Below are 17,672 nucleotides of genomic sequence, written 5' to 3'. Positions count from 1 at the left end.
TTAATACTCAAACATGAAGCCTTTTTCCACTTGAGAAACTCCTTTCTGTACATTCAAGAAATCTTTCTGACCTGTGTAATCCAGATTGGTTGGTTTTGCGCTCTTAGGTTTGTTGCATAGCTTTTGAGTCAGAAACTATCTTTTCATCATTATGGAAATTTATTTTGTTGATTCCTTGGGTCCTTTAATCTTCCTGTTTCTTCATTTATTCCCTCATTTTGGTGGGAAAAAAAACAACAACTCTAAAATCCTTTAATGTTCGTGTAAAAGGGTTTATAGGAAAAAAATTTTTGAAACCCTCCAAGCCTAAAAATGTCTTTATTCTACCCTTTTTAATTTAGCATTCTAGGTTGGAGAACATTTTTCTAGTAGAATTTTGAAAGCATTTCTCCATTGTTTTCCAGCGTTTAACGTTGTTTAGAATTCTAGTGTCATTGTTTTACTCTTGAGTTTTATTTTTATAAGAAACCTAGATTTTCTCTGGAATTTTGTATAATCTATTTGTTGTTTCTAGTCTTCTGAATTTTCAGATGACGCACCTTGTTGGGTCTATTTTTATACCTATATTGGGCACTCAGCATGCTTGGAAAATTGTCTTTTTATTGTGGACAATGTTATTATTATTTTACTGCTAATTTCTTTTCCTCCATATTTTAATGTTCTCTCTTCTGTTACTTCTGTTTGGATGTTTTGGATGTTGTTCCTTTTAGTTTGGGTCTCTCTCTCTCTGCTCTCTTTCTGTCCTATTTTCCATTTCTTTGTCTTAATCTACTTTCTGATAGATTCACTGAACTTTATTGTCTAACCTTTTAGTTAAATATATATTTCTGCTTTCGTAACTTTAATTTCCATGAGCTCTTCATGTTTTTTTTTTCCCTCTTGTAATTTTCTGTTCTATTTAATAGATGTGATATCTTCTCTGAGGATTTTAGTGATCTGATATGTTTGTTTTTGTCTTTTTGATTTATTTTTAGTCACTTTTTTCTGTGTTTTATTCTTTTTTTTTTTTTTTTGGCATCTGGCTTTTATACTAGAGACTTTTTTTTAAAAAGATTTTATTGGGGAAGGGGAACAGGACTTTATTGGGTAACAGTGTGTCCTTCCAGGATTTTTTCCAAGTCCAGTTGTTATCCTTTCAGTCGTAGTTGTGGAGGGCACAGCCCAGCTCCAGGTCCAAGCCCTTGTTAGTTGCAGGTGGGGCAGCCCCCCATCCCTTGCGGGAGTCGAGGAGTTGAACCGGCAACCTTGTGGTTGAGAGCCCACTGGCCCATGTGGGAATCAAACCGGCAGCCTTCAGAGTTAGGAGCATGGAGCTCCAAGCGCCTGAGCCACTGGGCCGGCCCCTAAAGACTTTTGTTGAGGTCTCATAATGTTTGGCTGCCTGTTCATATTTAAGGGAGAGTACCAGAAAGCTGATTGGAAAATTGGGGTACATGGGTGGAGCTTGTTGACTATGATATTCATTTTAGGATGATCTTGCTGGAACCCTATAGGAGGTGACCCCCAATATTGGGATTCTTTAGTGTTTCATGTACGACAGACCACATTTCCAAAAGAAGACTCAGTACTGCTATCTGGCTTCCAAAATTCTGGAAGTTATGTGAATGAAGAAGAGTAAAGAGCCTCAATGTTCTGTATAAAGGCATTCACCATTGATAATTCTGACCCTAAGCTCTGTTTTTATATCTCCCCAGTTAGAGACACATTGTTTTACTTTCTTCAGAGAATACCACTAGTATTCTGGGTGAGGGAAAGGACAATTATTTGCCTGAATAGAATAAGGAGGAATCAGGAAGCCAAACTGCTTCTCAGACTTTCAACCTGTCTTCTTATTTCACCTTGATTTTGCTTATTATACCATCTGGGGTCACCATCCCAGAGTCTCTTGGCATAGATTGTAGTGTAAATTGTTTTGCTTCAAAGCTTTCTACTCTGTTTTTCTCAGCTTTCTTAGCAATTGAGAGATTGAGGTCTGTTGCCAGTTGTTCATCTGCTTTTCTGCTTTCAGAATTTAGTTGCTGTTCTCTTCTCTCAGATATTAGTCCTTGTGGATTTATGCTATTTTTAAAATCTCTTTATTCTCATTTCATGGAATTTCAGGAGATAGTGAAAATAAATTCTTATGTCCAATGCACCATCTTCAACAAAAAGAACTCTGCTTCTATTTTTAATCTCAAAGGCTTCACAGTTTTTCTTCAACCTTCACTATAACCCTTGCTTGATTTGTTTTTAAAATATACTAGGCACTGTCGTAACTGACCTTCACATAACTGCCATGCCAGATTAATGAATGCTCTCCATTCCTTCTGTAAAATACATTATGGGTACCCACTGCAAGGAGCAAAAATATACTCTTAAGTACGTCTGTTTACTTCTCACCCACTAGTTGAGTAGGGTGTGCCTGTAGGGGTCTGTTTATTTCACTTTAAAGAAATGGAAGCTGGAAATGGTAGTTGATATATTATGGGTGTGATTATATAAGAAAAATATCATGGAACTCTAGTGAGCTACATCCAAAGTTAATGAATGAGTACACATGTACACATAGTTTTAATTTAAAGTAAAATGTTTATGCTTCGTATCATTTTTTTTTTATGATTCTCTGCTTTAGTAGCATTCTCCGTTAAATGAACAACTGCTAGCTCCAAATGTATTGGGTAATAACTTGTTTTCAAATAACAGAAACGTCATTATATCCTATGGGTCAAATGTATGATTGTGCCATAGTGCGTGCTGACTTTTCATATATTTAACAAGACAATTGTTTTTCTTTAGTTCCAGATGTTGAAGTGAAAGGAGAGTGTTCTAGCTATTATCTCTTGTTACAAGGTGATGGCAATAGAAGATGTAAAGCCACACTGATTCACTCAGCTAACCAGATCAATGGTTCATTTGCACTCAGTTTAATTCATGGAAAGATGAAAGCCAGGGCAGAAGAGACGTCACTGAGTAAGTGTTAACTTTAGCTGGAAAACATTTTTACATTTGTTTGCATATATAATTAACTTACGTGGTTTTTAATGAACTTATTTCCCCCAAACTCCATTTCACTTTCAGTAAATTTACCCTTTATTTTAAACACATAACATATTTGAACAATGCAGGGTAGAGAGAATTAATCCCTTTTATATTATACCCAGTAAAATTTACTAGGTAGATCTTCAATTCCAAATAGGACATTTTTAGTACTTTCCACTTTAAACACATATTATTTTTCTATAATTTATTTCTCATTTTCATTTACTTCCTCTTAAGCATCTTGTTGTTTTTTTTACTGCTCTTCTTTTCTCTCCAAGCTCTATGTTTTGGTTATTTATTACTGTGTGACAAACCACCCCAAATTTAGCTTTAAAATGACTGTTTATTCTTATATCTCATAGTCCTTTGAGTTGATGGCTCAGCTGGATGTTTCTATTTTGAAGTCTCACATACGAGAGCCGTCACACATAGCCGGGGCTCCAGTCGTTTGAAGAATTAAGAGGACGTGGTGTATAGATGGCTCCTTCTGCCAGATGTTTGGCACCTGGGTTAAGATGGTTGGAACAGCTGACAGTGAACTTGCTTTTCACCTGCCATATTTTCATGCCCAGCGTGGGCTTCCTCACAGCATAGTCTCAGGATAGTTTGATAGGGTTGCTAACTTCTCTTTGAGCAATTGCTTTAAGAAGCCTCAAGGCTTTTATGACCTTGCCTAGAGGTCGTTCACTGTCACTTTTACCATACTTTGTTGGTTTCACAGGGCTGGCCTGGGTTTGTGGCGGATGGACTCCACACTGGGTGAGGAGCAGGAGGTGTGGTTCATTGGGGGCCGTCTTTAGAGTCAGGCTTTCATACTCTGTGTTTTCTGTAGGAATTTCAATTACCTGAGCCTGCAGACGAAAATATGGTAGAGGGAATTCTATCCTGCTACCTAATTCCTTCCATTTAAGAAGCAGGTGAAAGTTTAAAATGCACAATAATTTAGTATGCTTATTTCCTGCAGCTTAATTATTATTTATTTTGAAATATACAAGATCAAGAGAGATGAGCAGTTGACTTATTTTTTTTAATTCTGTGATAACACATTTCCTGGGAACTGAATATTAATTGTTATCATAGAACATCTTTAATACTGACTTTTTTCTGTTTCTCAGGCTTCCCTTTTGACTTCATGTCACTTCCACATTTTTCTGGGGAGCAGCTTATACAGAGAGAGAAGCAATTAGCTAATGTTCAAGCTTTGGCTTTGAAAGAATATCTGAGTAAGTAACAATTTTGTATATTTTATTCTACTGTAAGGATGTTGACTTGTTCAGACATAATGCATTATTTCCACACTTTTTCTTATACACTTTGTCTTTTTTGTTGTGACACACGTTTGTAGAGTGATTTAGAGTAGACAAAGACTGCAACTTTTTTTCCATCAGATTCAAAATATTCCTATTTATTTGTACATCATTGTTAACATTTATAAAAATATTTCTCCAGGAAACTTTTGTATTTCATCATTCTTAACCATATGCTGGAAAAGATACTTACAATTTATTCTGGTTAATATAGATCTCTTTAGATTTCTCTTTACGTATTTTTAGCTATCATAAGACAGAGACTACAAACAGAAAAAAACGCATATTCAGAGAAGTTAATACGTTAGCTTGAGCATTGATTCTCAGGCTTTAATCATGATTACCAATAATATAATAACTAAGCCTAATTCACATACTGGGTAAAATTGGCATTGTGGATTTTCCTTATTCAAGAAATTGACACCTTTTAAAAGGTCATAATTTTTTTTCTGTATTTCTTGGTTATCAATTTTAACATTTTTTAATAGTCATTCATTAATATCTAATATGAACTTATTTTAAGCAAATTGATACAGAATTTCTAAGAAATTAAATTGTAAGGCCTCATAAGTTGCATATAGAAAAAAATGATACTAGGATTAAGTAGCTATATTGTAAAATACAAACTATCATTCTTTAAAAGCACTTAAAAATACTTTGACTTTAATAGACTGTTATTCAATGGAAAAAAATTTTAGAATACTTGGTCTCAGTTATTCATGTAAGAATTACCTACTTTTTCAGTTGTGCAAAGACAGGGTAATTGTGTAGTCTTGAATTCCTCCAACCATTGATTTTTTTTTTTTAACTTTGAAAATGATATTAGCTCAAAGAAAATATAATTAGAAAGGCAAATCAGTTTCAATAAAAGGTAGTACATGTTAAATCCAAGAAAAAAATAAATACCGTGTTACTAGTATTTCTGGGATAAAACACTTTCACTTCAAACATCAACCCGCAGTATTATTCACTTGTTGGCCTTGTTCTGTCCCTGCTAACCCCCTGTGCAGGCCCCGACTCCCGCCAGAACCCTCCCGCTGCTCTTTATAACTTGGTTCCTTCAGCATCTCCCCTATCTTTCATTGTTACCTCTCTTCCTTACCCTTCGAACCAGAAACACTGTCAGAGTGGAAAAACAGGCAGCTCTCTGAAGCTGGTGCATCTCTCCTTTGGGTAAGAAGAGTTAACCCCAGTATGGCCATCCATCCTCCATGGCTGGAAAGGGAAATACTAGCAGCTAAAGCCACATAGCTGCCTATAGATGTGACTGGAAGTGCTGCTGGGGGCAGAAGGGAACAGAAGTACCTACGGAACAGATGCTAAAAATGTAGAAGCACCAAAATCTGAGCTGTAACACAGGCAGCACCTATAAGGATGGAACAGAGCCCAGAAGGGGCAGGTAGGGGCCTGAAGTGGAAGGAAGCCTCGGAGCTAAGTAGCCACTGGACACACCAGCTCTGGGCACATCCATGAAATGGCTCATTTGCAATCTGAAGCATTGAATCTTGACTAAAATTAATGACCCAGTTAATCCATGTATGGTGGAATGGCTTGCTGAATCAATCTCTTCTCTACCCGGAGAGTTAATACTGGATTAAAAACTGGGCACAAAGATGCATCTATTCAGAATTCTTGTGTCTCCAAAGACAGAGGAAAATGACTGCAAAACAAAGTTTCCAGTGTAAGAATATCTGAGTGTCTAGTTCAGTGATTCTTAAAGGAGTGAAATATGAATAAAAGTACTTAAATTGATATTTTTAATTAATCTGTACATGACGAAAACTCAGTAATGTAAAAGGAACAGCTTTTTTTGGAAAAAAGAATCAGTGATTATGTATCAATACAAAGATTGTAGTCTTTGCTGAAAAAGTTTTTCCAAAAGGTTTTTCAGAATTATCAAGACACGGAGTGAACTTGTTCTTATCTCTGCCCACTCTTTCACTGACTAGTACTGAACCAAAAAGAGCAACTGGAAAAGATTGCATGAAAATGTACTCACGTTATTGAGGCTGTGTGTTTTTTAAAATAACACAAAAATCAAATAAAATTCCTGTTAGGGTTTAAGTGTTTAGCCTAATTCACTGTCACTAATGTTATTTATTTATTTTTTAAATTATATCTCATCCTATTGTTTAGAATGATACTTAAAATTTTAAATTTTAGAATTTATATTTTACCCATTTTTTGATAATTTGTAACTTGTTGTATTTGGAAATATTAAACATCTTGTTTCACGTAGTTTTAAAGAAGGAGTTTAAGAATGCTGAACAATTTTAAAGCAAAGTCCATTCAGTGTGACGCAAAACAAATACCAAAACAGCAGGCATTCTGGTGCAATATTGGGTCACTATTCTCAGCTCTCCACATCTTTTTACCATTTATAGAACCAGTGCAAACCTGATTGCTTCATCTGTTGCTCCTTTAGATATGCTGCTCTATGTTTTCCTTTAATAAATGTGTAGTTATTACTAGCTTTTGAAGGAATAGTATTCTTTTTTTTTTTTTTTTTTTTTTAGGGATAGTATTCTTTAGCTAATTTATTTTTAGACTTTAGTTCAATATATTTCTCCCAAATCTTTATCTGCCACTTGTGTGCAAACTCGTTTATGTAGAGATTATTTTTCACCTGGGTAAGTTATCCTGCTCATAACCCTGTTAAACTTCATCTGTTTTCCGTCTCTATTGCTCAGTCATCAAGGTCAGAAGGAAGGCGTGCCCTGGTCTCCAGATTGCCCAATATGTCATCTAATTGACACGTTTCCATAAGCATACATCAGATTCATGAATTAAGTATATTTTTAGGATTAATACAAATATAGGGCTAATTTCTGAAGCGTATTATTGATTGCATATCATTCAGACGGAAGCAAATCATCGATAACTGTTTGTTTTAGAGTGGCTTCCAGCAGATTGTGCAGAGAACAAAAAGCTTGATTGCTTTTTATTTTCTCACTCAGAAGATGTAATAAAAGCAGCATATATTACAACTCTCACTTTACCACAGCTAGAGTGGTTCACTGCAGAAGTTATGTGTTACTCATCTTGGGTCAGAACTGGAAGAACCCTTCCAAATTACCCACATTGGTGAGGTGGGATTTTACAGAGGCATTTCTCCTAAAGCTGATGGTGTAAAGCAGAACCTCAAGACTGGCTGCTTCTTTTCCAACCTATTCCCTTCTGTTATTTGTGTACTGACCTCACCTAGCGAGGTCATGTGCTCTAATCCTCTGTATCTGAGGGCACAGTGCTGTTCCTTCCAGGCAGAGCACGCGCAAATGTCTGTTGAATTGAATTCTCTCTGAATTTATACTTTACTATTTTATTATAAAAGAAAATGTGATTAGCCCGTAAGTGTTTCAAAATGGAAATACTTTTATAAAAGGAATGCATAGGTATAGTTTAAAAATTCAAGTGGAACTGGAAAACTTAAAAGGGAAACCAGCAAGGCCCTCCCCTCTTCTCCCCATCTGTCCATCTCTATCCACAGACAGCTAGTTTTTCTGATATTTCCTTCAGTTTTCGAAATAATATCTGTGTGTTGGTACTTCTTGACATACGAGTTTCAGATATTATTTTAACATCTAACTTTAGAAGATAAAGACAACTCTCCCACATCATCTTCACTTCCCCTTTCCACCCTTTCCAGTGACATCACGAATTTTGGGTAAACCGGGTTAGTTTCATTGTTACTATGATTGTATACACGTAAGTTTACTGCTGAGTCATGTAATCTGTGATGATGACCAACTCTCCTTTCTTATATCATCTTTGTTTTTCTTATGGTTGACGATCACCTTATTGTTAATTTCCCATTCTTCCTCACATGCAAAATATTGTTATGTTTTCCAGAGGTACCAGCATTTCTGCCACATACCCATCAATTCACCATATTGTCAAAGACAGCAGTTCCATTTTATTTCTCTTAATTTTTTTTCCGGGATGTTTATACTTTGCTCTATTATGAACGCATTGCTTCCTAGACCTGCTGAGGCTTCTCTTTGTTCTCTTTTGGAATCTTCTTTTTCCTAGACCTGTCATCTCCTTTTTCTTGGATTGCTCCCATGATTAGTTGGAACATATCTTCCAGAAGCTTCTTGTGTAACAGTTCAAGGGGCATACATTTTTCAGCTCTTGCATGTCTGAAAATCTCTTTACTTGATTGATAATTCATCTGGAATTCCAAGTTGGAAATTCTTTATCCTCAGTGTTTTGAAGGCATTACTCTATTGTCTTCTGCGTTGCTGTGCTCCTGTTGAGAAATCCAGTACTATTCTTATCCTTTGCAGTTTGGTTTATTTGTTTTCACCCCATTCTGGAACCGTTATCCCCCGGAGCTTTGTCTCCAAAAGTTTTACTGTGAATTGTAGTGTGTGTGTGTTCCTCCCTTCCTTTCCTCCCTCAAGCTGTGTATTTGATGAGCCATTTCAATAGAAGATTCACATTCTTAAGTCTGAAAATTTTTCTGATCTCTTTAGCAATTTCCTTCCTCCCATTTTCTCTTGTATTTCTTTCTAGACCTCTTATTAGTTGTACATTGGCTTTCCAGGACAGAACACCTACTTTTCATTTCCATTTCCATATTATCTTTTTGCTGTAGTTTCTGGGGGTTATCTTCCATTTTATTTTAAGCCCTTTTATGGCATTTTAAAAATTTGAGTTCTCGTGCCTAAGTTTTAAGTTTTTTCTTATTCATTGACTGTTTCTTTATCGGAACATCTTGTGCTTGTTCCTTGGGTATACTATCTTCTCTTATTTCTATGAGAATATTAATTACAACAAACTTTCTTTCCTCTGTGATGTTTTTTGTGTCTGCTGGGCTCATTTTTTTTTCTCTTTGCTTGCTTTTGTCTCTTTTTCATCCTGGACTTCTTTCTAGTTTGGGCAATAAATAATACCTGTTTTCCCTCCCAAAGTTGGAATCAGTTGAGAAACAAACTTAAGACACACACAAATGGAGATAAAATACAAGTAAAAGCTGGATTGAAGGAAATGACTTTTTAGATCTGTGGCCAGGTGGATTTTCTGATATGCACACCTAGAAGTAAATTTATCCCCTGAATGACTACCAGAGCTGGGCAGCTGCACATCAACCCTGAGGGGGCAGGGTCCTCACCACATTGCAGAGCTCAGGCATTCTGCGGCTTTGCTAGCTCAGATGAAAGTTGGAGAGGAAGGGTCTCATCAGAGCATGCCTAGTTTCTTCTCCAAACTAGCTCAGTGAGTGATGGGAGGGAAAAGGGAGCTGGAAGTGTTATTGAATCAAAGTCCTTACACGTGTCACCATAGGACCATGGAAATGCAGAGCCCCTTCCCCCTCAACACCTTTCCTTAGTGTCTGGTGATTTTTTATCGTCAGTCCCGATTTACATGGGAAGTTCTATATGCCTCACTCTAATACAGTATCTGGCAAGCTGCGTTGTGGAGTGATGGAGTGACAATTCAACATTTTGGTTGTGAATTCCTGTCCCTACCTCCTCTTCAATATCAGTATCACCCTCTTTTCTCTGTAGGCCTTCAGTTTTTCAAAAGGAGAATCCCGTAATCTTTCCAGTGGGTCATTTGTAGCTGCTAGCTTTCTAGGTGCAGGGCGAGGAGTCTGACCATTCGTATATAGACTCTTATTTAACCCCAGCATCAGTACCACCTTTTAATGTACCTAGTGTTTCATAGTCTGAGACTCGTTTTCAGTTTCTACCAAAAAAATGAAAGTGAAGTCACTGAGCTCTGAGACTGGAGGACGGGGCAGGTGGGGACCTTTGGTTCTCACTGCTCCCTCCCTAAACATCCACGGATCCAGTCCTGTTTTAGCCCAGTTCCTCGCCTCCATCTTTCTAATACCCCATAGGTTGTGCCCCTGTAGGCACCCAAGTTGATCCTGCCTTTGCTCTACCGGATTCAGTTACTAAGGCGTCATCACTATCTTCCAGGATTTGTTGAAAACTCATTCTTTATCGTTTCTCCTTTTGTTGTCTTTTCTCCTTCCTTTACTGTGATTTTAGGTTTGGGGAAAGAGAAGAAATACGCGGAAATGGCCAAGCTACCATGTTTAACCAAAAGTCTTACAGGTTTTATTTTCACAAAAACACCAGCATAAAGCTCTGCAATATATTTCTGGAAACTTTGATAAACTTGCCTTCACTGTTTATCTCCTTTCATTGTTAACAAATGACTCTTTTTCTGTTTCCCTCATGTAACTGGAAATTCTACCATTACCTACAAATGGGAGTAAAATGAAAGCGGACTTCCACAGGAATGGTGATTCGCTGGATAAATTCACTTGTTTTGCTTTTGAAAATATACCCCATAAAATAGTAGTAGATGTGGTTTAGAGAGGATTTAAAATAACAGTCATATGGTTAATTCTATTAATTTGTTGTCTTACAGAAAGGAGAAAGTTGGCAAAGCAGCCTGAAGTAGTTTCTGTTGATGAACTCAAAAGTCTATTGATACTCACAAGGGAACGCTTTTTAGATCATTTTGACGCTATTATTCCTAAAACAGTTCTAATCAAGACAGATAAAATTAACACCTCCAATCTGTTAAATGGTAAGTTTTTTTTGCTTTAAATATTAAGGGTTTTTTTTTGTGTGTGTGACATTTATTATTACAAAAACTAATAAAATATATTAATAAAATCAAAATGCATCTTTTAAATAGAAATAACAATAGATATTTGTATTTCCAAATACAGCAGTTCCTCGAATAATGTCATTTTATTCAACATTGTTTCGTTACAACTTGATGAACTGCTGTAGGAATTTAACTTTTTATATCAATTAGCCTTTGGTAAAATTGGTTTCATGTCATTTCAGAAAGTTACAGAACCTATTGATGTTGTTAATTGAGGACTTCTGTGTGTGTGTGTGTGTGTGTGTGTGTGAGAGAGAGAGAGAGAGAGAGATGACCTGTATTTCTCATCATTTAAACATTAAAAATTTTCTGATTACCTCTTTCAGAAAGCATGTTTAGTATAATTGTTTTTGAGCAGAGGGAGAGGCTTTTAAGGCGAACCCTCTTATTGCTCTTACTAAGCTGCTAGAATTGGTGGATTTCTAGTAAGCTGTGTTTTCATAAAGTGAGAAAAGTGGAACCTACCCAGTGAATATAATATAGTTAAAACTTCACATAGTAAGATGCTGCAACATTTGCCATTCATTAGAGCAGGAAGTTACCAAACTTTGCTTAGGGAGCAGGAAATCATTTCTATATTAACTCGTATTTCTATTTTCCTGGTTCTTATTATTGTGATGAATTTGAATAGAGTGAAGCTTCTCAAGATCTAACAAGAAAGCAATTGAAGATGCCTGGCATTTTAAATGTACGGGATAGTTTTTGTTTTTAATTCTATGAGAATCATTTTTATTCCATAGATTGATAAGAAAACGATTGAAACATCAAGTTAACAGTAATGTTTGTTGAGTACCTTTTGTCTGTTTGACACCATGAAGGTACACGATGAAGTTAAAATTGGAATCCTTGGCTTTCAACAGGCGTATGATCTATTTGGAAAGCAAAATATACATGCAGCTTTTAGTGCCATGTTCTAAGCCCAGGTCCTGGAGCTAGACTGCCAGGGTTTCAAACTCAGTTTTGTAGCTTGTTTGCTGAATGCCTTGCCTCTGTTTCTTCACGTTTCGAATGGGGATAATAATATTACCCACTTACTAGAGTTATTACGAGGATTAAATGAGTTGATACATATAAAACACTTAGAACACAATAAATGCCCCCAAAATTGTTAGAGTTGTCATTTGTATTATCATTACCGTCATTGTTACATATCAGTGCCAAAGTTAAATAGTAGTGTGGGGTAATTTGAAAGGTGTTGGAGGCAGTCTATGGTTACTTGTAAATGGAGGGTGTGTTCAGTAAGGGAGAGAGAATAGCTCTCGGTCATGGCATGGGCTCTGGAGCAAGATTAAGAAGTTTGAATCCCAGCTTTGCAGCTTGCTTGCTGTGTGACCTTGGGTAAGTTTTCTAACCTCTCTGAGCCTTAGTTTTTTTGGGTTTTTTAAATTAGCAATGACATAGGTTGTTATGAGGATTAAATAAATTATTCCTAAATTGCTTATTAGAAAGTTGCCTTTTATGAAGTAAGTGCTGTGTATTTTTTGGTTAAATAACTAAATATGAATTTCAAGGAAAGGAATCTAACTAGGATAGAATGGTCACAGGACTCTTTATTAGGAGCTGAGGGACTTAATATAGGTCTTGGTATGATGCACTTTGATTTTGAGGTGATAGTAAAATAAATAAAGCTTAATAATAGTGACTTTTTTTGTTTGCGAAAACCTTTTCTGTGGCATTTTGCACAGTTCAGGCCGTCAGAGATAACCTTAATAAATGCCTGAGGTAAGGATTGTACAGTGAATCCAACATCCCTTTATACACACACAGATGGATGGATGTATCTACATAATACATTCTTACATAGCAAAATTCAGTAGGTTAATACTTTTCGGTGCTTATGTGTATTCCTTTCTCTTTAGACACCAGTCCACTAGAACCTATTACTTCAAGTCAAATGGAAACCAATCCCCTGGAATGGCCTGAAAGGCATGTTCTTCAAAATCTGGAAATGTTTGAAAAAACGAAACAAAAAATGAGGTAGTATTTAAACAGCTCAGTATTTTTAAACGAACTTTTTTTTTCTTCTGACATTGTGTTTATCAGATACTAATTTTTTTGTAGTTTTATTGTAAGAGAAATATATGCGTAACTGCTATAAGGGGAGAGAGAGAGAGAGAGAGAGAGAGAGAGAGAGAGAGAGAGAGAGAGCGAGCGAGCTAGGGCATTACAGTGGTATGTTGAGAAAATACTCTTCTTCTCCTTCCTTCTATTTGTACTTTCCGGGGGTAGATAATCACAGTTAACATTTTAGTGAATGGCTTTTCAGACTACCATCCATAGAGTTACATAGTCTATGAATAGATAAGAAATATTTAAACAATACAGGAGCATATACAATGAAGTAAAAGTGTTCCTCTCCTTTGAGCCACTTGAAACTATTCCTGCTTTATATTCCTACATGTTTTAAATATGAGGCAGAATGTATTTGTTTGTTTATTTTAGTTCAGTACATTTTAGGCACTCAATACATTTCTTGAATGATGGAGTGAAAGACGAAGAATTTAGCTCTCTTACATTACCTTCCTCCAAAGTATTTCAAATCACATTTTCACTTTTAGCCCCTTTTGATAACATGTAAGAGTTGCTATAACATTTTGCTCATATATATCAATAGATATTTATTGAGCATCAACTATGTGTCAGGCTCTCCTCTTAGAGCTTACCTTTTAATGGGAGAGACAGTCAAAAGAAAACAAATAACCAGACAAGTAAATACAATGATTATTAATTACTCTGTGTAATGAATAAAAGAAACAAAGGGACTGAGGGCTAATAATTTTACTTGTTGAGGGGAGGAAGGTGGTGGAAATTGAATAAGGTTGGATGGTCAGGGACAGCTCTCTAAGGAGGTTACATTTGAGCTGAGACGTAATGGATAAATGAGTGAAACATTTAGACATATAGGGCCATGCACGTCATCAAAATATGGAGAGATACCTTCAAATTCTTGATTGTGGACAAAAGTAATATTGCATATTTTAAGGATATGTTTTGTGTTAAAACAGGTTTAACTGGAGAATGAAAGACCATTCCCTGGTGAAATTCAGAAGTCCTAAGAATTTGGTTTTAGACAAAATCAGTCACCTGTTGTGTGACTTTGTTGCCTCATCTTTAAGATGAGAAAGACAGTCCCAGTGCTACTTCAAGTTGTGAAAATTTAGTGAGATAATGAATGAAAAAATACTTTGTAAGCTGGAAAACACCGAACAAAATAAAGTGTTGTCAGTGTTTTGGTTTTTGTTCTTTTTAACCTGACATATTTTAGTAGTGTAATTTATCACAAACAGGATTTTAAATTGCTTTGATATCCTTGTTTCCAGGATTCTATATAAATGCAAATTATACATTTCCCCATTACATCCAGCTTGTAAAATGATTGAGATTAATTTTCATTAAGAAACCTTTGTGAGTTACTATTAGAGAATAGCTATATAGAAATTAAATTAAACTCATAATGTAGTTCTTGCCCTCCTAGAGTATAAAGTTCATAGAACATATTTGATTATTTTCTTGTTTGACTATTTTTATTAGATTTGTATTTTCAATTTAAAAAATAACGGGCATGGGAAGGGGAAAGTGTTATTGTCGGTATATCATTGATCCCTAGTGTATAGAAATGTAAGTAGTAACCCATATTGTCAACATTTTAATCATATAATTATCAGTAAAAATGCTTGATTTGAGTAATAAAATAATCAGGAAATAGTTGAATTGATATAAAGTCAGGAAATTAATATTCTGTGCCGACGTTGAAAGATTTTATTTATGCTTTGTGACATAAAGCCATCGCGTGATCTGTGACTCAGTGCTTGATAAAACCTTTCACATTCTCTGAATCTAAAGCATTTTTCTTTTTCCTGTTTTTAAAATTTTCTAAGAGCTTTTTGGGTTTATAGAGTGATACAGTAGAAATAGTACTTCATTCAGAGTTAGTCGACTTCTGACGCAGTCATTTAAAATAGCTGTGTCACCCTGGGTCTGTAAGGTAAACTATTGTCTGTTAGTATCTTTATCTGAAAAATAGGCATCATGATTGTTTTTTAGGCCTGGTATGCTGATTTTCACTTTCCAAAGTACTTATTTTCAGGTGTTAACTTGATTTGGAGGTGAGACGCATGCTGTCTTTTTCAAGGGAATGAAGAATGTAGTGTGTGTTGGGGTGGCCGGATGGCTCAGTGGGTTAGAGCGCAAGCTCTGAACAGCAGGGTTGTGGGTTCAATTCCCACATGGGCCAGTGAGCTGCGCCTCCACAACTAGACTGAAGGGCAACGACTTGGAGCTGATGGGCCCTGGAAAAACACACTGTTCCCCAATATTCCCCAGGAAAATTTATTTTTTTTAAAAAAAGGAATGTAGTGTATGTAAAGTAGTTTGAAAAGTATAAAGGTGTGCATATATTTTAGGTATAATAAAGACCCAGTGCTTATTCATAATGTCATAATCATGGCTAGAAGAGACCTTGGAGAGATTTCTGATTACTGCCTTATTTCATGGCTGTGCTTCAAGTAATCTTTCAAGTTCATAGAAAACTGGAACATCCAGTCTCTACTCTTGAAATTTACAATATTGTGGGGTTCCAGAACATACAAGAAAGTTTTGATTTAAATTTTATAGACTTGATAACTTCACAGTACTAAATAATAAAGCGTGCTGCCATTTATAAAGAACATAATTATGTCCATTTTAGTTCAGTAGAAGAGAATCATGTTGATATGGTAACTGTAAGTTTCACTGTGACCTACAGGTTTTTTAAAATACACTTTGATACTAAATGATTTGCAGAGATTTTCCTTTATTTTCTTCCCAAATATATAGATCTTCAGTTTTATTTGTACATTTTTCTGGTTTCTGCCTGTGCCATCTTTTCCTGACTGTGGTGAACTCTAATCCACTTTCATTGAATCTGCATAACATTATTTTTCCAGAACCGGTTCCTTACCTTGTTCATCTGAACAGTTGCTGGGCCATAAAGAGGGTGCACGGGATTCAATCACATTATTGGATGCTAAAGAATTGCTGAAATTCTTTACCTCAGATGGATTGCCAATTGGAGATCTTCAACCTTTACAGATTCAAAAGGGGTAAGTGATAAACTTATAATCTCCAATTAATCTTTTTCAAAAAAATCATTTGAAAAACATTGCATCTCATTTCCCCAGTTAATTGATGTCCTGTGCCGCTTAGGCAGAATTCACAAGTTGGATCCCAGTCTTTGTCAGTTGGCCTTCCTTCATCCTCACATTTTACTGTAGCCAAATGTCCTGCTGTTTTGTGGTACTGAATAGAAGGGGAACAGGAATAATAAGAGCGATCTCAGCCCAGTCCCTGTAAAAGTCAGTAGCTTCTACTTTGTATACAAAGGACAGTATTTTTCAAGGGAAAAATATGATTTGACTTGCAAATATGTATATATTTTCATTCTCTTTTCTGTGACTCTGTAGTTTTGATTTTGCTGCTGTGTACTTGTCATGACATTGTCAGTCATGCGTAATAGTAGCAAAAAGCAGTCTTTCAACTGAGAGAACAGGAAAGTGTAATAAAAATGCTTTTGAAACTATAACATTACCAAGTAAGAACTCAGTGTCTACATGAATAATTTATAACTAATTTGACTTCCAAGACAACTTCCACTAAGTTACTAGTTGGTAAAAACTGGATGTTGCTAAAGTTGACTTAATTACAGTTAAAATTGTGACATCAAATACTAGTGAGATTTTACTAATTTGTTTACTACCCCAACTTCTTCTTAGTTGTTAATCCATTGCTTTGAAAACCTTCCAAAGGACCTTAAAAATTATAGATAATTTTGATTGCTTTTACAAAGATTGTTTTGGCAAATACTGATTTTGAAGGTAAATTTTGGAGGCATCTATTTGAAGGTAGTTATATCTAAAAGACAATAATAGAGCAGATTTCCTTAATGTGGATGTTCACTGGGGGGGCGGGGGGGGAAAGAGAGACTCTGGGTCTTAATGACTTAATGGTTTTAATGACATAAAAATTATGTAATTTTGGAGTCATTTTCCTTTTCTGTGGGAATCACAAAAGTGAAGAAGTGTATACACATTTTCATCTATTTAGTTTTGGAATATTGTCCTTCTAAATCACTAAGCATGAACTGGCAGTCAGATGGGTTTGCTAAAACTGAATTATGTACATTACATTTTACTGTTTTTGACCAGATGTCTTTGTAAATGCAATGTTGTAGGGGAGATGTGTTTAATTCTTTCTTTAGTTTACAGATGATTGATTTAGGAAAGTTTGATACGGTTCTTTGATGTTAGTAAAGAACTGCGTCCTTATCAAATGTATCTTCTATTAATGTTAAAGTTGAAGAATGAGCTTTCATGGCACTGAATTAAGAACCTGTGGATTTTATTAAGTGTCTACCTATGCAAGGAGCCATTCACAGCGCTGTACTAAATTAAAGTACAGGCCTGACTCCTGTGTATATACACCAAAGAAATATTAAACATTGACAAAATACATGTTGGTTAAAATGTTTCTTTTAGAAAGAACAAGGTCTGAGTAAAATTAAAACAAAAAAGATAAAGTTACTGAGAGGGATTGAAATCAGAAATGGAATACAGCATGGCAAGGGTAATCACTGAAATTCTAGGGACCTCAAGAGTTCTATTATATATTACAAAATTATTCACTTTTATGCTCAGTCAACAAGCCACTGGGGTCATTGCAATTTATTAGTGCTACTTTTTG

The 17,672-nt window shown here is 35.6% G+C and overlaps 1 protein-coding gene across 2 annotated transcripts in view; it reads left to right on the top strand.

Moving 5' to 3' along the window:
* The window catches only part of MTBP (MDM2 binding protein), a 67,194-nt gene that overhangs the window by 34,803 nt on the left and 14,719 nt on the right, over positions 1–17,672 (top strand). For both annotated transcript variants that reach the window (XM_019716845.2, XM_019716980.2), the window contains exons 12-16: positions 2,776–2,949; positions 4,134–4,241; positions 10,710–10,871; positions 12,815–12,932; positions 15,881–16,036. In XM_019716845.2, coding sequence (XP_019572404.2) covers positions 2,776–2,949; positions 4,134–4,241; positions 10,710–10,871; positions 12,815–12,932; positions 15,881–16,036 — 718 coding nt within the window. The remainder of the gene's footprint in view (positions 1–2,775; positions 2,950–4,133; positions 4,242–10,709; positions 10,872–12,814; positions 12,933–15,880; positions 16,037–17,672) is intronic.

This window comes from Rhinolophus sinicus, linkage group LG12, assembly GCF_036562045.2.
Source record: "Rhinolophus sinicus isolate RSC01 linkage group LG12, ASM3656204v1, whole genome shotgun sequence".
In the NCBI taxonomy this organism is placed as follows: Eukaryota; Metazoa; Chordata; class Mammalia; order Chiroptera; family Rhinolophidae; genus Rhinolophus; species Rhinolophus sinicus.
Note: the sequence above shows the minus strand (reverse complement) of the source record. Positions and strands in the feature narration are given on the sequence as shown.